Genomic DNA, 25,319 nt, shown 5'->3' with positions numbered 1-25,319 from the left:
AAATGAGAGAGGAGAGAGAAATGAGAGTATTAAAATATTATTTTTTTTTTATAACATTTAGCTACAGTACCATCTTACATTTGAGATGGTACTGTAGCTAAATCCCAAATTTGGAATTGGCATTTAGCATATGGCCTTCCCATTGTTGAGTAGTTTTGGGGCTTAAATGCCAAATGTTCCTAACATTTGGCATATAGAAGCCCCAATGTTGATGCTCTAAAGACTCTAAAGTCTAAACTATAAACACAAGTGGAGGACAGCCAAGACACACAAATAAAGAAGAAGAGGCAGTCAGGTAGCAGACCGAAACCAAAAGAAGAAGAGGAGGAAGAAGAAGAGACCGAAATTAAGAAGAAGAAGAGGAGGAAGAAAAGCACGAAACCCAGAAGGAGGAGGTAGGATTTTGATTTTGATTTTTTTTTTTTTTTTAGTCAAAATCTTGTATCGGACGAAATTTTCATTTCGGCCGAAATTGGCCGGAATAGCCGGAATGACCCGAAATATGCCTAAATTTTCTTTTATTTCACTGCTGGCGTGTCGGACGCGTCGGAGAAACCAAAAAAAAAGAGGACACTCGCCGGACACCGAAATCCGGCGAGTCGTACCCGTTCCGGTGTCCGACACGTGTCCGATACCCACACGACGCCAAAAATGGCGTGTCCTTCCAACCTAGCATAAGATTTGCCCAACTTTTATATATATGGGAGGGTATCAGACACAAACTTTTTGTTTTGGGGTGGGTCACAGACACAAACTTTACAACCCACTACTCTTCTTTTTTAATGCGTTCTGTTCTTAATTGTTTCATTTGCTTTGTTTGGACGGTCCTAATTCTTAGTCCAAAATAGAAGGCATACTTTGTGGAAAGAGTGGTAAAGTTTCTTTCATACGTTTGAATGAATATTAGTGTGGAAAACGCGTGTTAAAGTGTTACTGTACTTAAAACTAGTGTTTACAGTGCTGGTAGTCTTTTACCAGGTACCTTCTTGGAAGAAAGGAAGAAAAATTGTAGACGCGTGTTTACAATGTTCTTTTTAAAAAAAGATATGCATTTTTCGTTTTCCTACACCCCACTCTCATACTTTCTTCTCTTCGATCGCATTCAAACGCATTACCTGATGCACTGATCTGATTCCTTTTTCTTTCTCTGATTCAATTCACTCCTTTCTTAATCTTCTGTTTATAGATCCCATGATGTCTTTCTTGAACAATGAAGGAGCCTCTTCTTCTTTTTCTTCCACTCGCCGATTGAACTATGATGTTTTCTTGAGTTTTAGAGGTGAAGATACCCGCGAAGGTTTTACCAGTCATTTATATAAGGCTTTGTGTGACAAAGGCTGTTATACCTTCATCGATGATAAACTTCGGAGGGGAGAAGAGATTTCGGAAGAACTTATACAAGCCATAAAAAATTCATCTATTTTGGTTATTGTCTTCTCTGAAAGCTATGCAAAGTCCAAATGGTGCTTGGATGAACTTGCTGAGATTGTTGACTGTAGAGAAAAGGACGAGGAGGTTCAAATTCGTCCAGTTTTTTACAATGTTGATCCATCAGAAATACGAAATCAAAAGGGAAACTTTGGAATGGCATTGGCTAATCATGAAATGAAGGTCAAGAATAACAAGGATAAGGTGCAGAGGTGGAGGGATGCTCTAAGAAAAGCAGCTAATGCATCTGGATGGCATTACAAGAAAGGGTATGTATCTAATTGTTGATATCATGATTCATGAGTTTACTAATTTTATACTGCTAATCTGGTTTGTCATAACCACTGCATGCAAATGTATTCTATTTTGATCATATCATCTAGTACAAAGTTAGTTAGTATTCTAAGGTCCAATTACGAGTTTCTCTCGTGTATTTTTATACTTCTAATATGATGTTAATATCAATGACAGTTATCAAAGATATGAATTATATTTCATTTACTTTATTTTAAAACGTGTCAGCTGTGTGTTATAACTCACAATTAGATATCTTGAATTCGTAGTTTATCTTCTAGTTTAACTAATTATATGTTTTCTTATGCTATGTGATTGTCAGTTGCTCTACATATAAATCTGAATCTCACTTCATTCAAAACATTGTTGAAGAGATATCAATTGCTATATTAAACTTGACGCCATTATATGTTGCTGAATACCCAGTTGCAATAAATTCTCGTGCAGAGGCCATAGAGTCACTTTTAGATATTGGGTTAGATGAATTTTGCATGGTAGGGATTCATGGCCTTCCCGGAGTAGGAAAGACTACAATTGCAAAAGCTGTTTATAATAAAATTTCTAAACATTTTGATGGAAGCAGCTTTTTAATGAATGTCAGAGAAAATTTGGGGACAGATGCTGGCATAATCACACTACAAAAGCAACTTCTTGATGACATCTTAGTGGATGCAACTTGGAGAGTGAGCGACAAATTTAGAGGAATCAGTTTAATACAAAATAGACTTTGCTGTAAAAAGGTTTTTTTAATCCTTGATGATGTCGATGATTCGACAAGAATAGATAATTTGCTTGGAAAATGTGATTGGTTTGCTCCCGGAAGTAGAGTCATTTTAACATTAAGAGATATAAGCTTGTTAGCTGCCCTTAAAGAAAAGCTTTGTACAACTTACAAGGTCAAGGAATTCAAGGTCGAGCAATTAAACAAACATGAAGCTCTTCAACTCTTCAAAGACCATGCCTTTTCGGGAAACAAACCTCATGATGAAGACTATTCTAAACTTGCAAGGAAATTCATAGATTTTGCCAAAGGCCTTCCACTAGCTCTAGAAATAATAGCTCGTGATTTGTGTGGAAAAGCTAAAGGTGAATGGGAAAGTGCATTAGATATGTATAACAAAATCCCCAATAAAGACATTCAAAAAATACTTAGAGTAAGTTACGATGGATTGCATGACACACAGAAAGATATTTTTCTTGATATTGCATGCTTCTTCAAAGGATGGAACAAAGATTATGTTGTAAAGATATTAAATGCTTGTGGATTATGTCCTGGCTTTGGTATTCCGAGACTTGTTAATAAGTATCTCATAACTCTTGACAAATTTGGTAGATTGTCAATGCATGACTTGATACAACAAATGGGCAAGGAAGTTGTTCGACAAGAAGCACCAGACATCCTTAGAAAACGTAGCAGATTATGTTGTTATAAGGATTCACTTAAAGTACTAACTACAGATAAGGTATAATTCTTTTTTTTTTCAATAGCTCTTTAATTTTTTTTTTCAGTAGCTACAAGTATTGTATTTTTTCTTTAATTTTTTTAACATTTTATAAAATATTAGTTCATCAATATATATATATATATATATATATTTTTTTTTTTTTGCTTAAAATTTCAAAATCATTTTACATTTTGAAAATTCTATTATTTTCTATGGTTGACTTGATGCTTCTCCAATTAGGGTTCAAAACATATTCGAGGCATAATGTTGCATTCGCCTCAACTAGTAGAGGTGCAACTACACACTGAAGCTTTCATAAGGATGGAAAATCTCAAATTTCTAATAGTTGAGAATGTACATATTTGTAAACCACTTGAATTTCTTCCCAACAATTTAGTACTTCTTAAGTGGCCCTATTATCCTTTTCAGTTGCCATTAGAATATTTTCCTGAACAACTTGTTGCTATGGAGATGCCACATAGTCGCATCAAATTGCCAAAGCTAATCAAGCAGGTATGATTATGTGTATTTTTAAATTGGGATTTTTGATAAATATTTATTTCAAATTTTGTTTTAGTTAACTTTTGATTCCCCCCCCCCCCCCCCCCTATAACAGGAGTGCCGGTTAGGAAATTTGACAGATGTCAATTTTGAAGATTGTAAATTTGTTAGGACTTTACCTAAATTATGGGTCCCAAATTTAGGGAACTTGAACCTCTCTTATTGTAAAAATTTAGTTAAATTACCTAAATTACGGGCCCCAAATTTAGAGGATTTGAACCTCTCTGGTTGTGAAAATTTAGTTGAGATTGATGAATGCTTTGGATATCTTGAAAAGCTTAGAATATGGGATCTCAGTGGTTGCTTAAAACTTCAGTTTCTTCCGAGCCAACTCAGGTTGAAATCTCTTAAATCTTTTTATCTTGTTGGCTGCTTAAGGCTTGAGAAGCTCCCCGATTTTCATCAAGAAATGGAATGTTTAGTGGGTTTATATTTAAGTTGGAGTGGTATTAGAGAGCTGCCTTCATCAATCAAGCATCTCACTAAGCTTAATAGATTATGCCTTTCTAATTGCAAAAACCTTCAGGATCTTCCAGATAGCATTTATAAATTGCAACGCCTTGGGGAATTGTCGACTTCTACCACCAAATTGAGACCGACATGCAATTCTTTTGATAGCTCTTCCGAGGGCTATGAAGATCTTTTGATGAAGCCTGATTACTTCCCCGCATTGGAATATATTGATCTATCTGAATCCAATATTTTTAATATTGTTACTGTCCTTGAAAGCATTTGTTGATGTCCCAAATTAACAAAACTTTTCATCAAGCATTGCATGCTGCTTCGTGAAATTCTAGGATTTTCAGAATCGAAACTTCTGAAAAATATCGTGCTTTTGAATTCCCAATCAGCAAGTGGGCTATTGAATCAGGTTTCTCTCTTTCTTTAAGATATATATATATATATATATATATATATATATAAAGAAACAACTTTTGTTACTTTCTCTAAATACTTTACGAGATTTGCTAAATGGAAAATATCTTGAATTTTCTAATTGCATGCAGGTAATAGAAATTATTGGGATTTTACCAAATAGAGTATGTGGTAGTGCAAGAAGCACCAATTACTTCCCATCTAAATCTGAAGATGGGGACATATCAATGGATCGGCAGTTCTCCAATCATTTCCCATCTAAAATTGAGGGCGTTGCATATGATGATCGAGATGTTTATCGTACTATTTATTTTTGCGAAACTGAAATGCCAAAATGGTTTAATCATCAAAGTGTTGATAATTCCATATTTTTCTGGGTTGGTCGCAAATTTCCAAAATTGGCTGTCTGTTTTGTTCTTGGACGAGAGTCCTTTCATGGCAATGTTTACATTTCCATCAACAGTTATAAAAATCGTGAATATGAGTATATTAGACACTTTGGTAATAATGGTAATCTACATTTATTTTCTCCACCTAGACGGTCTCTACAGGAGCATTTGAATGAATCAAATCCAACTGACCAGAATCATGTTAAGGTTACATGTAGAGACCTTCACAATGACAATGCGAATTATATAAAAAGGTGGGGGGTCCACGTAGAATGCACCTGTCCTCCTCAAGAATCTGCTATACCTAACTTGCCCCTTCTAACTGCTGGACATGATGATGGTGATGTTGTTGATTACATGCGTGAGTTGCCATTTTATGTATTCGATGATAAAGAAGAATATCAGTCTCCTCTGGTCCATGATGATGATGTTGATTACTGGCGTGAGTTGCCATTTTATGAATCTGATGATAAAGAAGAATATCAGTCTCCTCTGTTCCATGATGACACATCTATGTCATGCATGAGTTGGCTAGTTGGGCCCACCACCAAGCTTTTTAAGCTATTTTGCTTTTGCTGCACCAGAGATTTTTCTTGAAAGGGTTACTGAACTGAGGCCCTTAGACCTTAACCATTAGTGGTGGGTTTTGTTTGTTTTCAACTTCAATGGCCCAAGACTTTGTTAACTTCAATCTCTATTCATCATCGTTTCTGTCTGTTTTCTTCTTGCATTTGATGACAAGGTATGTTTCCCTTTTTGGTAGCATTGTTTCATTTGCATCTTTAACGGCAATGGATATCATATCAACTTATAAGTATTTATTGTGTTTTTGTAAAAACAATTGGGAACTGATTAAGTTTCTGAACTTGAAAATTATTATTTTATTTCTGTTAATTGATCTCTTTTTTGGTTAATGCAGTTGACTAGGATGGTTGCAGTTAAAGTCACTGGTAGGCCCCGGATTTCCTTCTGCCTTGGATGTGAGCTCAGTCTTGTTCTCTTTTGTATGATTTTGTTTTTTTATATTTGATTTGTCAAATTGAGATGCATAATTTTTGCTCAGCTAACCATGTGGCCCTATCGTGGTGAGGAAAAATCTTGCAATTGTTTCCTAGTTTTATTTATTTGTTTGGACTTAATTGGTTTCTTAATTTTAAAAAATTATATATACCAATTGCATAGAATCCTGACTTTTGTAAAAAATGTGTACCATTTTGAATTTTAGAAGCTACATCAAATTTGTTTGGCTGTGTACAGGATTGTTTGAGATAAATCATAAATGATTTACGTTACAGCAGCGCACTTAAATGGTCTATAATAATTTGCTAGGTTAGCTAATCGTTTAAGACATGCTAACCAAAAATTGAAATGGTTGTGCATTTTATTGTCTTTGGTTGGATCTCTGGAAGAATATAGTTCATATTTGATTGGTTGAAGGGATGATTTTCACAGATATAATCTAAAAGCACAGGTCTTTAATATTTTTTGTTCTTTCTCTATTAATTAGGAATATTTGATATAGTGAGGATTACAGAGCCATGATTTCATTATTGTTGGCATAGCAGCTATAGCGGCTGTTATAACTTTGTTCTTCCTCAAGTTTTTGCGTTTAAAATGATCTTTCTATCCTTTAGGATCCTCTATCCATATTTTATAGCCAATTCTCTAAGGGTCAAACTAAATTTTCAAAGTAGTTCCAAGTCACAATATTGCCATTAGAATATAAGACAAGCATTAATTGGAAAGCTCCAATTTCAAGTCAAGTCAAGTCAAGTCAAGTCTTATGCAAGTAGAAAGGATAGTTGGAAAATGAAAATCAGCATTTAATAGGTCAACCCACTTCTGAATTCTGCAGAAGGTTATGAGCTATAAGCATCTCAAACTTCATGGCATACGGTGAACTGAAGACAAGGGCAGTCTAGCAAATCTCTTGTGAAACCTTTAAAAAAAATCCTATGATGGGCCCTCTACACTAAGGGAAACTTAAAGCTCCTTCTCTGCACATTAATGAAGTCACTTAGACCCAGACTCGGCTTTACCTGCATTACAAATAGCTCTTAAGTGGAGCAATATAGGATGAGACACCGTGTCTCCTTCAAGTTGGAGGAAATGACAAACCTTTCAAGTACTCAACGAACTGCCTCTTGGCTTGCTTGTCCTTAGGTAAATAATATCCATAGACATTTTAAGAACTTGCCTCGATTCAAATTTCTGCATAAACAACATATTTGATGAGAAAACAATGTACACTTTCTGTAATTCAATGCAAAAGTTCCAATTTACCTATAGCCAGGTTTTTGTTATGAATTTTAGCTGTAATTCAAGTTGGCACTATATGTCACTTAACTTCTCAGGCCACAAAATACATCGCCATAAACACTCTTCACAACATTGAGAAACAAAGACTGATTATAAGAAAACTGCTATTACCCATCCCAATACTCTAATTAAGTTGGGGGAAAAAAAAAAGATTGAATGTCTCAGCATTAGAAATTCTATTCAAGATTCATAAAATGTGTGGTATTCTAACATAAATACTCCAATAACAACCCCCCTCCCCAAATCCCATGCTAGAGAAATGGGAAGTTTCACAATCATGCAGATAAACAATGTGGGTTCAATACACGCTTGATATTGTATTCAAATCATATTTAATCATAATATATTAAGAATGATTTAGTAGATGAAAAATAATTGTTGAAAGCTTTTTATTTCTCTTTTTGTTTTGTGTGTGTGTGTGTGCATGCTATGACTAAGTAGTATGACATCTAGCTGTTAGCCACACCAAATAGTTGAATTATTATGATTTGGTTTTACTGATATGATACAAAATTGATTGAAACTCTTGGATGTGGTTACCTATTTATTTTGTATGTAAATTTTCATAGAGAGATATAGTGCTGCAATAACTTTCATATCATGTATTGTTTATCACACTAATACATGTGCTTATCTTTCCTCTAATTAAAATTATTCACTTAGGTGAGAAAGATCCTAGAGACATTCTACTCGACCACAGAGTACTTGACCTCATTCTCCTCAACAAGTCAGCATGAGTTTCTTATCAGAAGAAACTTATGCTGACTTGTTGTCAAGCGTGTCAACAGTATCCCAAGCACCTACGCATGCAATATTTTCTGTCAGGCAAACTGTGAAATGTAAACCACCCAAAGACCTCTTTTACCATGTTACACTTGAAAGTGTGAAAAAATTTGAGAATCATGGTGTGAGATATGAACTTGAAGTTAGAGACATCATTGCCATAAAAGGTGTAAGACCAAAATGCATTGCTGATTTAGAAAGACCAAACAGGTCCTATCTTGTTGCTTTTGTTCAGAGCGTGAGATACAAAAGATTTCTGACAGTATTATCCTCAAAGCCTATCTTGTTTGAACATGGCAAGAACAAGAAGAGAGACTCTTTATGCAGTTCCCTTGATAAACATGACCACAAATATTCTTATATGGAGGGCCTTGAACTCTAAGTTGGAAGGCGGGAACTTAAACATCATTCAGAATGTGCTGCAATCTAGTTCTATGGTAAAATTTTTGGTAATTTCTTATTTCATATGGTATATTAATATTAATATTAGGCTTAAATTCGCTGTTGTCGATCCCTAAACTTTAGCATGTGAGGAATTTTAATTTCTAAAGTTTAAAGTGATCACTTTTAGTCTTTTAGATGATGTGTCCAAATTAAAAACTTACACGGAATCACTCCATTGGGAGTAAAAGTGGTCACTTTAAGTTTGTTAAGGACTAAAAATGACCACTTCAAATTTATTTGGGATTAAAAGCAATCACTTCAAACTTTGGGGACTAAAATTGGTCATAAATTAAAGTTTTGGTACAATAGTTATTTTGGCCATGCTATTTTTATTGGCAATAAATTTTTTTTTGAGCTCCCTTTAATTACATTATGTAGGATGCTACAAATTGTACTACCTTCCTTATTGAAGAAAATTGCAGTGCTGCCTTTGCAGCTACTAGTTCCAGAATCTGCTCTTCTGATTTATATGCCTTCCAAAAAGATGCAGTTCTTAGCTGCTTGGTAACTAGCGAATGCGATCATCAGAATACAGTCAAACTAATATGGGGCCCGCTAGGAATTGGGAAAACCCAGACACTGTGCTCTTATTCTCTTTGCTTAGAATGAAATGCAAAGCACTTACATGTGCCCCAAGTAATACTGCTGTTTTGGAAGTGACACAGAGGCTTCTAAAGAATGTGACAGAGTCACTTGAATATGATACTTATGGGCTTGGAGATGTGGTTTTATTTGGAAATGGGAAACGAATGAAGATTCTTGATCACCATACCTCCTCAATATATTCCTTGATAATCGAGTTAGCATACTATATGAATGCCTTGTTTCATCATCTAGTTGTGTTTGTTTTTAGACCCCTTAAAGCACAACTAGATTAACCTAATTAATTAGCCAAGTGATTACTTAGTCAAATTAATCAGATCTAGGTTAACACACATATATCATATTATTGTAAAGTGTGGAAAATAAAGAATACAACGATATGATAATCCAGGAAAACCAAACTGGTAAAAAATTTGGGGATGATTTAACCTATCTATCTTCAAGGTAAAAAGCAAATCCACTATGAAAGAATTGAAGTTTGTACAATAGAATTTAGACCACTAACATGTACAATAGAACTTAGACCACTAACATTCTATTGTTACCTTGAGTAGAAAACTTACTACCACGATCCCATGATAGTTTCGAGTCCATGGACTACTTTTTTCCTTGGCCTTTGCAACAATACAAGCTCACTTGCTTGTGAATTTAAGACTCCACTCAAAGGTTTTGGATTTGTTTAAACGTTAATCTTGTATGCAATTTTTACAATATCGGATCTTGAGATTTTTCAAGGAATAACATCGGTAGAAGACATAAGAGAGTTTCTGGGTATAAAACCCTAGATCTACAAAAGAGGCACAAGATGCATTCTAATCTCTTTAAAAAACTCTCAAAACCCCACCTAGGGTAAGCTTATAATGTCCTTTAAATATTGGAAAAAAGGGCTCATGATTTGGGCTTCAAATTGTTAAGTTATGACCTTTTTACATTTGCTTCATTTTTTTTCATCCCGAACTCGAATTTTTTTGTCTTGGACTTCAATGTAGACCATTCTAAACCAATGAGACTTAGTTTTTGTCATGTTTTGTTAAGGTTTGCCAATGTTACAAACTCAAAACCTAACAATCTCCCCCTTTGGCAATCTGTGATAAAACACAGATATAACATAATGCCCATATACAATAAAATGTCCTAATACATCACAAATCTCAATCTAAGACTCCTAACTTAGAAGTTGCAAGAAGGAGTAGAAAGTCTTGATCAAAATGTACATGTCTTTCCTGAAAACACTCAAAAGAACACATCACCACATATGTGGAAAGAAAAACATATAAACAATAATATGAAATACAATATAAAAATGAAAGTAAATTAATTCTCCCTTAAGTTAGATACATCAAAAAGTTTTTATATTCTTCCCATTTCAAAAACAATTTCAACTCCCCCCTAAACAAAGCAACAGGATTCTTACATTTCATCTATTTCTCCCTATTTTTATCATTTATTGACAAAGACAACTCAAACAAAGAGTAAAAGAGAAAACATACGCAACAGAAGTCAAGAGAAAATAGAGAATTAAGGGAACACAAAACAATTCAACTCTATAGAGAATAGAGACAACTCCCCCTATGAACAACAAAAGTTAAAAACAAATTTCTCCACCTATAAAAATAAGAAAAACAAAACAAGTTTTTGGAAAAACAGTTTTGGGGAAAATTTAGGAGGTGGGGATAAATAAAAACACACAAACCAAACTCAAAAAAAATTTGAGGTTACACATGAACACAAATATTCTCTCTTTCAATAAATGCAAACTTGACATTATGTGACTCATAAACAGTTGCATGAGTAGAAAAAATATTTGCACATTGATGATCCATCAGATCTTTTAAGAAAAATATTTTTTGTAGTTCACACATAAAAAATAGCATATACTAAAATATACAAAGGACTCAAAAATTAATCAATCAATTTTTAAATCAAGTTGAGTACCCAATTTAGCAAAGTGTATGCATGTTATGTGTGAAAATAATGATAGATATGATTGCAAAACTACAAGACGGATACAAAAAAAAAATAATGTAATGCATGTGAATCCTAAATATAAATGATGCATGAAAAAAAAATTTGGTCAAAAAACTTAAAAACTGAAAAATTTTCAGTTTTGATCAGTCGAGCATCAATTGAGCACCAATCGAGCTAGGCAGATTCAAACCAAATTTTTTATCGCAATTTCGATTGATTAAGCAACAGGTTCGATTGATTGAAAATTTGGAAAAATAAGTTTTTTTTTTTTTATTTTTTTTATTACGGAGCTTTTTAATACAGAAACTCCTTAAAGCATATTGTATTATAAATAAAATGCATGGGTATTAGATGAATTTGTTTTTCAAAAGCACTTGAATTCAACTTAGATCTTCCAAAAACAAGATTTTCAATCAATTTGTCCTCAAAACTTAAACATTAAATACATTTTTCTTTAAAATCAAGGAACATGTAATCTTGGATGGCCAAAACAAATTCACACACAATATCATGTACCAAGTTTAGCAAAGAGTAATTTGTGTAGTGCCTGCAACTAGTAAAAACTTGAGATACATGTGAGGTGATATGTAAATAGAAATCAATCACAATTTCTAAAAAATTCATCACATAGAATTTGAAAGAGACCATCACCTAAAAAGTTATATCATATAACTCTTACATCTCTTAAAAAACAAGCTTGTAATCATGTAAGTTTATTGATTTGCCTCATAATATACACGCCAATTTTATTTGAGCAAAAACTTATTAAAGTAGTCGAGATAATGTACACACCAATTTTAGCATTTAAACCGAGGCTATACTTTATGTCCTTTTTGTGCATGTGCTACACTTTCTCGAGTACAAAATCTTACGATATGCACTAAGGTGTTCATGATTGGCTAGTAAACAGTGATAAGACGGTTATTTATATTTTTCTCAATAAGCTTAAGTCCGACAATCAAAAGCATGTGACTTCAAGATCAAGATCATGTGGTAAAAAACTATAAATATCTTTCCACACAATATACACTACAAAGTTTCAACTAGTAAAGTGTAATAAATAAGTTCATCCAAGTTAAACAAAGTACATAAACATGTTATGTAAAAGTAAATTGGCCAATCCTTGATTATAAATCTAAGATGTGAAATACAAAAAACAAAAATCTTTTTGGTTTTAAAAAATTTTATGACCAAAAAAAAAAAAACACACACACATTGTGCTAGATGATTAAAAATGCAATGCATGACAGTGCTTAACTAAGTTATAGAGGGTACACAAACAAGAAATATCAATTTCTTAATTAACCCTTGAGTATATGTACAAACTAGTACATACTCACATAAAATAAAAAATAGCTTAGCACTTATATAACACATACTATTCAAGTTTCTTCACAATGTTAAGCATGTTCTAAATTAAGAGAGAGATATTATAATTCATGTAATCCTCAAGAAAAATAAAACAGGACTCAAAATAAAATATTTTTGTCTTTTTGAAAATTTTCAATTTTTTTGGATTTTTTTTTAATAAAAAAAAAAACCTAAAAAACAAAACAACTAAAAACAAAAACAAAACATGTCCACAAACAATTGAAAGAATTAAATCAGGGACAAGAAAACAATACTCACCTTAGCAAGTCTTTTCTCACCTATATAGCACGAGTCTTTGGCTTTGTAGGTGAAAATCCATGAGAGGTAGAGTGTATTCGAGGGATTACACCAATTTTTTGAGAGAGACTGAAATCCTGCAAATTCCTTTCACAAGTCAACAAGCTCAAATTTTTCAAAAGAATATTAAACAATTTATATGGACTTATGTGACATATCCTAGACTGAAACACAGAATGCTTAAAATTCAATTTATGACAATTAGGACGAATGTGACTGGAGACATCACAAAAGTGACAAACAGGAACAAATTAAGTAACATCAGTATTCCTAACAACAAATCTAGTCTTAGATTTTAGTTTTTACCTCAACAAAGAACAATTTGGTCTAGCATGACCAACAGCACCACAAAGGCGATAAGTAGGCATAAAAACAAATTTATTATGCCCTCTAACAGTAGGTTTAGACATAGATTTAGAAACATTAGCATCTACATCAGAACTTTTACCTTTGTCTAACCTAGCAAAATAAGTTTTTTATTTATTATTCCTCTTGAAATAAGGGATATAAACTTTTTCAGCTTTAGGCTTAAGAGAAACATAAACACTTCTGTTATTAATAATATGCTTGGTACTAGTCAAATTTTCAATTTTAGCTTTAGATTCAAATAACTCTTGTTCCAAGCTTTTCATCTTCTCATCTTGAGAGAAAATTTGATTTCTCAAAAATTCATTCTTTTTATTAGATTCATCTAATCTAACAACTAATTCCTCTTTTTCAAGATTAGCCAATTTTAACTCTTCCTTGAATTTCTTAGCAATTTTCATAGATTTCAATATTTCCTTACGGAAAGTTTCACAAGCATCAATAAGATCAACAGAAATATGAGCAGAAATTTGATTAGAAAGACACTTAAAATTATCCATGACAACAGGGGTCAAGGATCAGCTCTTAGATCAAAGATCTAAAACAAAAGAGCTACCCGCTTTGATACCACTTGTATATTTTTAGACCCCTTAAAACTCAACTAGATTAACCTAGTTAATTAGCCAAGTGATTACTTAGTCAAATTAATTAGATCTAGGTTAACACACATATATCATATCATTGTAAAGTGCGGAAAATAAAGAACATAATAATATGATAACCCAGGAAAACCAAATTGGTAAAAAATCTGGGGAGGATTTAACCTAACTATCCTCAAGGTAAAAAGCAAATCCACTATAAAAGAATTGAAGTTTGTATAATAGAACTTAGACCACTAACATTTTATTGCTACCTCGAGTAAGAAACTTACTACCATGACCCCATGATAGCTCCGAACACAACACAAGCTCACCTGCTTGTGACTTTGAGACTCCACTCAAAGGTTTTGGATCTCCTTAAACGTTGATCTTGTATGCAACAACTTTTACAACACCGGATCTTTAGATTATTTAAGGAATAACACCAGTAGAAAAAATAAGAGCGTTTTTAGGTACAAAACCCTAGATCTACAAAAGAGGCACAAGATGCACTTTAATCTCTCTAAAAAACTCTCAAAACCCCACCTAGGGTTAGTTTATAATGTAATTTAAATACTGGAAAAAATGACTCGCGATTTGGGCTTCAAACTGTCAAGTTATGGCCTTTTTACATTTGCAACACCGGATCTTGAGATTCTTTAAGGAATAACACCGGTAGAAGACATAAGAGAGCTTTTGGGTACAAAACCCTAGATCTACAACAAAGGTACAAGATGCACTCTAATCTCTCTAAAAAACTCTCAAAACCCCACCTAGGGTTAGTTTATAATGTCCTTTAAATACTGGAAAAAATGGCTCGCGATTTGGGCTTCAAATTGTCAAGTTATGGCCATTTTACGTTTGCTTCAATTTTTTTCATCCCGAACTTGAGTTTTTTGTCTTGGACTTCAATGTAGACCATTCTAAACCAATGAGACTTAGTTTTGTCATGTTTTGTCATGGTTTGCCAACATTACAAACTCAAAACCTAACAAGTTGGAAAGGTAGTTTAACATTAATGATATGTTTGCTAGAGGACCCTAGACGGCAATAAAGTTCGTACATGAATGACAGAAGCATGACAGACAATGAGTAGGAGAAAATTGAAGACAAGAAGAGCAAGAAAAATGTGAGGAATGTTCTTGTTAAGGCCTTAAATGAAAACAAACACAAGAAAAATGAAGGACAGGTGGTTGACAAATATGATAGTCATTTATCATTTGAGTATTTTGTTCAAAGGAGTTTCAATTGCATCTTACAGCGTTTGAAGTATTGTAATGTAAATTTGTGTACACACTTACCAACTTCTTTTATTTCATTAGAAGTGGTAAAGAAGATGAAGTTAGCTCTTGATTTGCTCACATCTCTAGAAAAATTGTTGAGTAATGTTACTGTTGCTGACAAAGGAATAGAGCAAGTCTCCAGAAAATGATCAAAGATTTGGTCACTTAATGAAATCTAGTTTTCTGAGAGGATTCCCTGTTCCAGATTTTAGATGTGAGTAGGAGATTAAAAAATTCTTCCTAGAAAATTCATCTATATTTCTATACTGTATCAAGCTCTGCTAAATTGCATGAAGTAAAGACTCAATGGGAAGTACTGGTTATAGATGAAGCTGCTCAGATTAAGGAATGTGAATCCACCATTCCATTACAACTTCTTGGCCACTGCCTCGCTGTTCTCATTGGGGATGAGCGGCAACTTCCTGTTTTAAAAGCAAGGTTTAAGTTTTATTATTATCACTCTCTCTCTCTCTCTCTCTCTTTGGATGTTCGTCTGTGTTTACAAATTTATTACGAGTTTAGTATCTTTAAAATTTGCTATTATTAGGTTTCTGAGGAAGCTGAATTTGGAAGAAGTTTGTTCCAAAGGCTGGTATTGCTAGGAAAATATAAAAACCTTCTTAATGTCCAGCATAGGATGCATCCATCCATAAGCTTATTTCCAAATAGGGTGTTCTATGAAAATCAGATTTTGGATGGCCCCAATGTCAAAGAAAGAAGGTATTAGAGGCGTTTCCTTCAAAGAAATTTGTTTGGTTACAGCCATAATCTCAAAAATATGGTTGAGGTTGCTGTAGTGTCTGAGATAGTTGCAAGCCTTTTCAAAGTTATGTCTAAATTTACAACTTATCGAAGTCTCAATTTTGCTGAAATGTTATGCTAGGAATGTTAATTATAGTTAGCCTGGTGATAGATAATTTAATGAGTTCAACAACTATCTTTTTTATTTGTTTCTCTTGCCACTGCTAAAGAATCCATTCGCACAAAGAAGAAAGTTAAAGTTGGTATCATCTCACCATACAAGGCACAAGTCTATGCAATTGGAGAGAAGGTGAAAAACTACAGTGTTGATTCTAATGATGACTTCTCAATTAGTGTTTGCTCTATTGATGGTTTCCAGGGTGGTGAGGAGGATATGAAAATTATCTCAACTGTCATATGTAATGTGAATGGAGCAGTTGGTTTTCTCAAAAATTGTCAAAGAGCAAATGTGGCACTAACCCGTGCAAGGTAACACATTATAGACTTGACTATGGGCAGCTCAAACTTATTTTGGGGCTTTGTTAGTTTTTGCAATTAATAGGCATGGTTTTACTCTACAGGCATTGCCTTTGGGTATTGGGAAATGAAGCAACTTTAACTAAAAGTTGCACTATTTGGAAGGAATAAGTCATTGATGCCAAGAAAAAGGGGGCACAATGCTGATGTAGACAAGAGCTTGGCTCAGGCTATTACGGTTGCCTTGGTTGAGCATAACCAAATACACATTTTACCTTACATGGATTCCTTTCTGTTCAGAGAGGCCAAATGGAAGGTATGCTGATTCAAAGTTTTCTCCTCGTATTTCTAATGATACATCAACCATTGTCTTTGTTATTATCTGCTTCTTTAATATTAGGATTTGAATCCATATTCCTAGATTATTAATGTTAGTGTTGTGTTTAGGTTCAAACATTAATCAATTGACACATACTTCATTTTTGTTTTTGTTTTTTGTAGGTCTCTTTCAGCAATGATTTTTTGAAATCCACGTCGAGAGTGAAAAATGCTGAAACTTGTAAACAAGTGCTTACTTTGTTGGAAAATCTAGCAAATGGGTGGCGTCAATCACACAGGAAGAAAAACCTTTTTTTTTTTTTTATCGGGGAACTTCTTCCCAATTATTAGAACAGAACAAGATCAATGGGTTGCTGAATCTTGTTTGGACTGTAGACATCCTCAAGGAAAATTCATATTACATTCAAATTTTGAAGGTTGGGAATATTTTGCCATTATCTGAAATACCAAGAGTAACAAATCATCTTGATGTCTTATTTGAGAATTATACAGTGGATAAGATGAATCAATGCAAATACAAATCTCTCAACGGGTATGAATTTATCTGAATTCATGATTTGTCAATTAGCTTTTAGTCCACTTTATTTTATTTTATATTAAATGTTGTTTCTGAATCTAAATGTTGAACTTTTTCCCCCCTTATCTATAATCCATTGGATTTTTGACCTATGGGAAAGCAACATATCCAACTCACCACCAAGGTGACACAGAAGACTTGTAAAAAGTGGAAGCATTCACTTATGTGCTATTCTAGTTAGATTTTCTGGTTGGAGGCAACATGGTATAATCAATTTTGCCCAAACTAAAGGAATCTATCAATTATACTTTTAAAAGGCAGTTCAAGAGTCTTCATCTATTTATATATGTATAGGCACATACAAATATAATGTGAGAGAGAGAGAGAGAGAGAGAGAGAGAGAGAGAGAGAGAGAGAGAGAGAGAGAGATTTTTATAATTACTATCTAAGCAAAGGCATTGTTACAAACTATGTGCCTTGGGTCTGCAGGGTGTGGGAAAGAAGAAAATGAAAACTTTTATGTGGACTTCGTCAAACTAGGAAAAAAAGAAGTAGCTAAATATTAATATGTTTATTGTGGAACCCTAACTCAACATTTTATTTGCTATAGGAGTTTAGTTGTTCCAATGAGATGGTCAATTTACTTGTGTAGTTGTCCTAAAGCCAATCCTCTGCTGTCACTATCAAAACCATTGGCTTCACTTAGTCTAAGGGATGATTCAGAATCATCATCTACAACTTATATGTAAGTAACAATTTCAAATTTCCAACTATTATTTATAAGTCATTTTTTCTTAAGAATAGCTTAAACAAATTTAAACAAAGAGTATTCCTTAGAATGTCAAATGGGAGTAACCATGCTGTTGGAGTAAAGTTTCAATTAGAAACATAGTCAGAAAGTTCTGTTTTGCTTTAGGTGAACTAGCTTTGCTACTTGCCAAAATCTTGATATTGAAAATATTGTGACCAACAATTGCTTGTAGATTTATTTTGTCCCATAATCTCCCAATACTGTATATATCCTGGTGTTTGAAGATATCCCTATAGAGGACTTCCATATGTTTAAATACTAGGGGTTTTCTTTCCTTTAACTTGTTTTGTGGAACTTGGCCTAGTGGAAATTCCCTAGGTTGTACTGTATTGGATTCACTAAATACTTTTCATAATAGCTTTGTCATTATCAATATAATTCCAAATTTGTGACAAATCTAAATATCATTGGTGATTATTATTATTATTATTATTAGTATTTTTACTACTATTACCTACTTTGGTGTGCAACATTATAAATTTTTTCCCTTTATAACCTTATTTTGCAAATGATATTTTGAGGTTTCAATGTGCATAATCAGAACTTTATGTGTCATTTTTTTGTTACTTTCCTTCCTATGAAGACAAGACATGCATGTTTAATTGAAGGATAGTTTGAAGGATTAACGGTTTCTCCTATCAATGATATTCAGAAATAACTCCACTATGGGGAGAGGCGTTGTTAGGAAATGGCTAAGAAAGTTGCCTAATGAGTAATGAGGTAGGTTTACATTCTTCATAGGAATAGAATATCGATTCTTTATTTTTAATGTATATTTACTAATCAATCATTCTGTCAATATTGGAATTAAAAAAGAAGTTTGAAATTGTTAAGAGCCTTCTATCTTTAACTTTATACAGATATTTACTAATCAATCATTCCATCAATATTGGAGTTTAAAATGAAGTTTGAAAATGTTGGGAGCCTTTGATCTTTAACTTTTAATATCTTAGATTATAGCTTTCTTGGAGACATCTATATTCTCACTTCTTGTTCTATTTGGATGCTGGCTTTTTGTGGCAGTGATGCCTCAGAGGAAGGTTATGACCATCACTAGCCCGAAATGCTTCTTGCAAGTTATACACTTCATGCACATCTTAACTACAATCTTTGCACATTTGTTCTTATTTCTTATTGTCATTATTTTTCTGAACTAATGAAAAAGTCTAAGAAATAGGACACAAGAAATGCAAATTCTGGAACAGCTTTCAAGATTATCTTCTGCATAATACTAACAAGTTATGAGGCTGATATAATACTGGCCAAAATTGTGTGCAATGACATCTTCCTTATGTGTAATTCTATATTTTAAATATCATAAGCATCAGAAAGTATTTCAATTAGGTAGTATCACTGTCCTCTACCATTTTTTCTTGTTCAACCTGAATTACTTGAATTTTACAACTAGAGAACAAAACTATCAAAGGCCCATGTAAATATGAAAATAAAATTACTTTCAATGCTTAACTGGACAAATGAATTAAAGTTAGATTTTATTCAAGTTCATTAAAATCCGACTCTTTTATTCTTTAAGAACGAGCCACATTGCTTTGGCCACGGTCAGTTTGTAATATTGATGCAAAAGGGACATCTCCTGAGATAGTTCTAACTCCTATAGATAATTCATAATTCACCATTATCATATTGATGCACAAGGGACATATTCTGAAATAGCTGCAACTCCCTTACATAATCCTGAACAATCATAAATGAGAAAAATGTATAACCAATTCCATCAAAAAATGGGAAAGCAAATCAAATAATCCCATGCAGGGTGAATAGATGTTCCCATATATGCAGCAGCAACAAAGGCATTCTCTCACTCTCTGAACATTAAAATCGAACAAATGTCATCCTCCATCAAAGAGGAAATGAAATTTAACTTTGAAACAGGTAAATACTCAAAATTCTGATATCAAATATAACAAGTTTTTCATAATTTTTACTTGAAACACTGGGGAATCACTGTTAACATCTTAGAAGAAACCACCCAGTGGAAGATCATAATTCTCAGGTAAAAACAAACAAAAATCATATTGACTAGTAGTAGGTAATCCATGTCATATAGGTACCAGAAAACTAAGATATGATTCGTTCCAACCATGCATATGACAAAGAGAATTCCCTTGGCACTCCTTTATACTAAATTCTATGTCAAAAATTTCAGTTGTAATATCAAAATTTCATTCTAGTTTTATTTATTTATTATTTAAAAAAAATTCTGCCTAGAAAATTATGTCTATCTTTCTGCACTGTATCAAGCACTGCTAAATAGCATGAAGTAAAGACTCAATGGGAAGTACTGGTTATAGATGAAGCTGCTCAGCTTAAGGAATGTGAATCCACCATTCCTATGCAACTTCCTGGCCACCGTCTCACTATTCTCATTGGGGATGAGCAGCAACTTCCTGTGATGGTTAAAAGCAAGGTTTAAAGTTTTATTTGTCTTTCTGTCTTTATGAATTATTAATAGATTTTATGTATCCTTAAAATTTGCCATTATTTGGTTTCTGAGAAAGCTGAATTTGAAAGAAGTTTGTTCCAGAGGCTGGTATTGCTAGGACAAAGAAAGAACTTCTTAATGTCCAGCACAGGAAGCATCCTACAATAAGCTTATTTCCAAATAGGGTGTTCTATGAAAATCAGATTTTGGATGGCCCCAATGTCAAAGAAAGAAGGCAGGAAAGGAGTTTCCTTCAGGGAAATATGTTCGGCTCCTACTCTTTCATTAATGCAGCACATGAAAAAGAGGAATTTGATAACAGCCAGTCTCAAAAATATGGTTGAGGTTGCTGTGGTGTCTGAGATAGTTGCAAGTCTTTTCAAAGGTATGTCTAAATTTGGAACTAATCCTAATCTCAATTTTGCTGAAATGTTAGACTAGGAATTTTAAATTATGGTCAGCTTGATGATAGATCATTTTATGAGTACAATGACTCTCTTTTTTATTTGTTTCTCTTGCCACTGCTAAAGAATCTGTTTGCACAAAGAAGAAAGTTAAAGTTGGTATCATCTCACCATACAAGGCACAAGTCTTTGCAATTGGAGAGAAGGTGAAAAACTACAGTGCTGATTCTAATGATGACTTCTCGATTAGTGTTCGCTCTGTTTATGGGTTTCAGGGTGGTGAGGAGGATGTGATAATTTTCTCTAATGGAGTTGTTGGTTTTCTTAAAAATCATTGTAAGGTTGAATTTAATCAACCATTTTATTAGCTTTATTCCATGCCAAATTTGCTTGTATTTCAGCATTTAGTAACCCTGTATTTAGGTGGGCTTGTTGTAAGGGTAGTGAGTGAGATAGAGTGTTGATTGCTCAAGAGTGTGCAAGAAAACAGAGACTCGCGGCTTGTTCTCGCGGGTGGCTCGCGGCTTCAAGCCGCCAGACGAAGCACACGTGTCAAGCGTGCCAGAAGGTGAACAGTCATGCTAGCTGGAGCACTACAGGACAAAACAGGACAACTGGCCATACGGTTATCTCGCGACTGAATCTCGCGACTCAGTCAAGTCGCAAGGTCAAGCCGCGAGCCACCCCTATTTTGTAAAACCTGACGTTTCACATTCCTCTCTCACTCCAGTATAAATACCCCTTATACCCACAAATGAAAGAGAGCTTCCAGAGAGAATTTTAAGAGAGAAATCCTAAAGAAAAACAAGATTGATTCACCAACAATCTATACATTAGAGTCTCTTCAAATTCCTCAACTCTCTTCCTCTCTATTGTCAAATTCTTGAGAGGCATTTTACCAGAACCTTGTTCTCACCATATTCATCACTGTGAGAGGGCTGTTTGGTTTTCTGGGAAGCAGTTAAGAAGGAACCAATCTACATTGGTTGATGCTACGGTCTAGTAGCGGAATCCGGGAAGCTAGAAAAGAAAAAGGTTCGGCGCAACCTCGTTGGAGCAAGAAGCTTGGAAGGCTTAGGTGCACTGGGTAGATTAGGCTTGGAGGGTCTATTGCTGTCTATGTATCCCAACTACATTTTCTAGTGGACTGTTTACCGCTTGGAGGGCGACAGAGAGGTTTTACGTCGAAGGCTTCGGTTTTCTCTTCGATAACACATCGCGTGTTGTCCTTGTATTTGCATCTTCTTTCCCTTTTATCTTTGCCTTTTTATTATCTGCTGTGGGTTGTGATTTTAATTTGGCTTAGATAGTTTATCCAATTCTATATTATAACTTATGTTCATTTTCCGCACACTAGTTGTTTGACATAAAGCCAGAATTGGTTAATTTGTAAATCGAGGGTCTAAACGTTCAAGGGTGTTTATACACATATTTGAACTTTCAATCATCAAAGAGCAAATGTGGCACTAATCCATGCAAGGTAATACATTCTTGAGTCTTGACATATTTTGAGGCTTTGGTGGCTTTTGCAATTAATAGGCACGCTTTCACTCTGCAGGCATTCCTTTGGATATTGGGAAATGAAGTGACTTTAAATAAAAGGTGCACTATTTGGAAGGATTTAGTCATCGACGCCAAGAAGCGGGGGTGTTTCTACAATGCTGATGAAGACAAAAGCTTTGCTCAGGCTATTACAGTTGCCTTGGTTGGACATAACCAAATACACATTGTACTCAACATGGATTCCTTTCTGTTCAAAAAGGCCAGATGGAAGGTATGCTAATTAAATTATTTTTTTCCTTTTACTATTTTTAATGATACATCAACTATTGTTTCCAGTTTCTGTGCTTCTCTTATCAAAAAGTATGAGCTGAAAATTCTTTTATTTCATATATGGTAGTTTCTTTTTGACAATATGAAGAATTTATTGACCCCAGTTTCTATTTTTTCCATAAAGTTAGTATGGTTTGTTCATAATATAATAAAACTGCTCAAAAAATGAAGGGGAAAAGATTTAATCATTGTGTCTCAATTTTGTTCTTCCCCTTGAACATATATTATCAGGGGAACAACATATTAAAATTGATTTTACATATCCAAGTGAGTTCATTTTAATTAATTTCCATTTACTTCTTAATTACAATTTTATGCTAGGAACCAAAGCATAGATAATATTCAATATAGGAGGCTGAGGCTTTTGGAATTTGAATTCCATATTCCTCAATTCATTAGGTTTAAACAATAATCAATTGATCCTCACTAATTTTTTATTTTTTATTTATTAATATTGGTCCCTTTCAGCAATGACTTTTTGAAATCCATGTCAAAAGTTGAAAATGTTGAGACTTGTAAAGAAGTGCTTACTTTATTGGAAAATCTTGCAAATGGTTGGCGTCAAAATCTCAAATGAAAAAACTCTTTTACCATCATGGAACTTCTTCCCAATTATTAGAGCAATACAAGGTCAATGGGTTGCTAAATCTTGTTTGGACAGTTGGCATATTTGAGGAGAATTCATATTACATTCAGATTTTGAAGGTCTGGGATATTTTGCCATTATCTGAAATGCCAAGACTAGCAAATCATCTTGATATCTTATTTGAGAATTACACAGTGGATAAGATGAATCGCTGCAAACACAATAGTCTCACCAGGTATGCATTTGTCTGTATTCATGCTTGTCAATTAGCTTTTAATTTTTTCCACGATTGTGGTAGATGTGATTTTTGAAGTCAAAATGGTGAACTTTTTATTTTTTATTTTTTATTTTTATTTTTATTTTTATACTCTGCAATCTTTGAACCTTTGATGTTGGGGATAGCCACAAATTCAGCTAACCACCTATTCTAGTTAGCTTTCTTGGTGGAGGCAACATGGAATAATCAAGTTGGCCTTAACCAAAGAAATCTGTTAAGAGTTTTAGAAGGCAGTTCAAGATTCTTCATCTATTAATATGTGTGTGTGTATATATATATATCTATTGCACACACATAAGTATAACTAGACAGGGAGAGAGAATACCTCAATATATTTTAATAATTACTACTTACACAAGGGAATTGTTCTAGAATATGTGCTTTAGGCTTGAAGGGTGTGGGAAAGAAGAAAATTTAAAATTTTAAGTTGGATTTCTCAAATTTGGAAAAAATTTGTGTTGTGGAAACCTAACTCAAAGTTTTATTTACTATAGGTCTTTGGTTGGTCCAATAAGACGGCCAATCGGCTCAAATAGTTGTACTGAAGCTGACCCTATGCAATCACTATCAGAACCATTGGCTTCACTCAGTCTAAGGTATGATTCAGAATCATCATCTACAACTTTTAGGTAAGTAACAAGTTCAAATTTTCAGCAATTATTTTATTAGTCAATTTTTCTTACTTTAGAATAGCTTAAACAAATTTAAATAGTGAGTGTAGAGCAGTTTTTATTCAATTTTAAGTATGCATTACATTGTTGAATGGGAGTTACCATGTTGCTAGAGTAAGGTGTCAGTTAAAAACATCAACAGCAAGTTTTGTTAAGCTTTAGGCCAACTAGTATTGCTACTTGTTGAAATCCTGATACTGCATATAATGTGACCAGAAAATGTTCATGCTGGTATTTGAAGAAATCCCTATAGAGGACTTAAAATTATGTCTAGATACAAGTGATTTTCTTTTCTTTGACTTTTGGTGGTCCTTGTCTAAATGGAAAATTCCTAGGTCATACTATATTAGATCACTAATTACTTTTGATAATAGCTTTTGTCATTATCAGTATAACTCCTGATTTGTGACACATCTAATTGTCATCAATGATATATCATATATTATTATTATTTTGGTGTGCAACATTGGAAAACAATTCCTTTGTAACTTTATTTTGACTGGTATTTTGAAGGCTTCAATCTAATCAGAACCTCATGTCATTTTTTTTTTTCCTTACTTTCTCTCATGTGAGAAAACATGCATGTTAAATTGAAGGCTAGTTTGAAGAACTTACTGTTTTTCCAATCAATATGATATGCAGAAATAAGTCTACTATGGGGAGAAGTGATGTCTCGAAGTGGTTAAGAAATTTTCCCGATGATTAATAAGGTATGTTTACATTCTTTTTGGGACAACTAGTAATTTATCATGATCAATCATTGAGTAAATATTTGGATTTAAGTAGTAGTTTGAAGATGTTGTGAGACATTATTTTTAACTTTTAATATCTTATTATTATTGGATTTCTATATTTATCACTTCTTGTTCTTTTTGGTTTCTCAAAAAAAAAAAAAAAAAAACTTGTTCTTTTTGGATGCAAGTCATTGGGTTTGCAGTCATGATTCCTCAAACAAAGATCATAGCCATCATCAGCCATGTTTCTTACATATTATACATGTCCTGCCCATCTTAACTACGTTCAATGCACATTTGTTCTTGTTTTCTTTTCTTTTTCTAAAATATGGAAAAACTCTACTATGTTTAGAGAATTTGAACTAAGAATACAATACTCTCTTGAGAAATAGTACCGCCCATCTCTCCATAATTGCATGCAATTGCATGCAAAAAAGCATTTTGGTCTTATTTGCACAAAGTGCTTGACCTTCTAGACAAT

The 25,319-nt window shown here is 33.5% G+C and overlaps 2 protein-coding genes and 1 pseudogene across 2 annotated transcripts; all 3 read left to right on the top strand.

Moving 5' to 3' along the window:
* Positions 1-229: 229 nt before the first annotated feature.
* On the top strand, positions 230-3,191 carry LOC126720956 (disease resistance protein RUN1-like). Its single transcript, XM_050423898.1, has 3 exons — positions 230-395; positions 979-1,697; positions 2,045-3,191. Exons 2-3 carry the CDS (start codon positions 1,192-1,194, stop codon positions 3,189-3,191), a joined length of 1,653 nt encoding a protein of 550 aa, XP_050279855.1. The 5' UTR covers positions 230-395; positions 979-1,191.
* Positions 3,192-3,321: 130 nt separating this feature from the next.
* LOC126721614 (disease resistance-like protein DSC1) lies at positions 3,322-4,467 on the top strand. The gene is made up of 2 exons (XM_050424665.1): positions 3,322-3,680; positions 3,784-4,467. Exons 1-2 carry the CDS (start codon positions 3,432-3,434, stop codon positions 4,465-4,467), a joined length of 933 nt encoding a protein of 310 aa, XP_050280622.1. The 5' UTR covers positions 3,322-3,431.
* A 1,395-nt stretch (positions 4,468-5,862) lies between these two features.
* Positions 5,863-22,474, top strand: LOC126720958 (ATP-dependent helicase NAM7-like; annotated as a pseudogene).
* Positions 22,475-25,319: the final 2,845 nt, after the last annotated feature.

The sequence above is a fragment of the Quercus robur genome, chromosome 4, assembly GCF_932294415.1.
Source record: "Quercus robur chromosome 4, dhQueRobu3.1, whole genome shotgun sequence".
Lineage (NCBI taxonomy): Eukaryota > Viridiplantae > Streptophyta > Magnoliopsida > Fagales > Fagaceae > Quercus > Quercus robur.
This window is presented reverse-complemented; position numbering and strand designations above follow the sequence as displayed.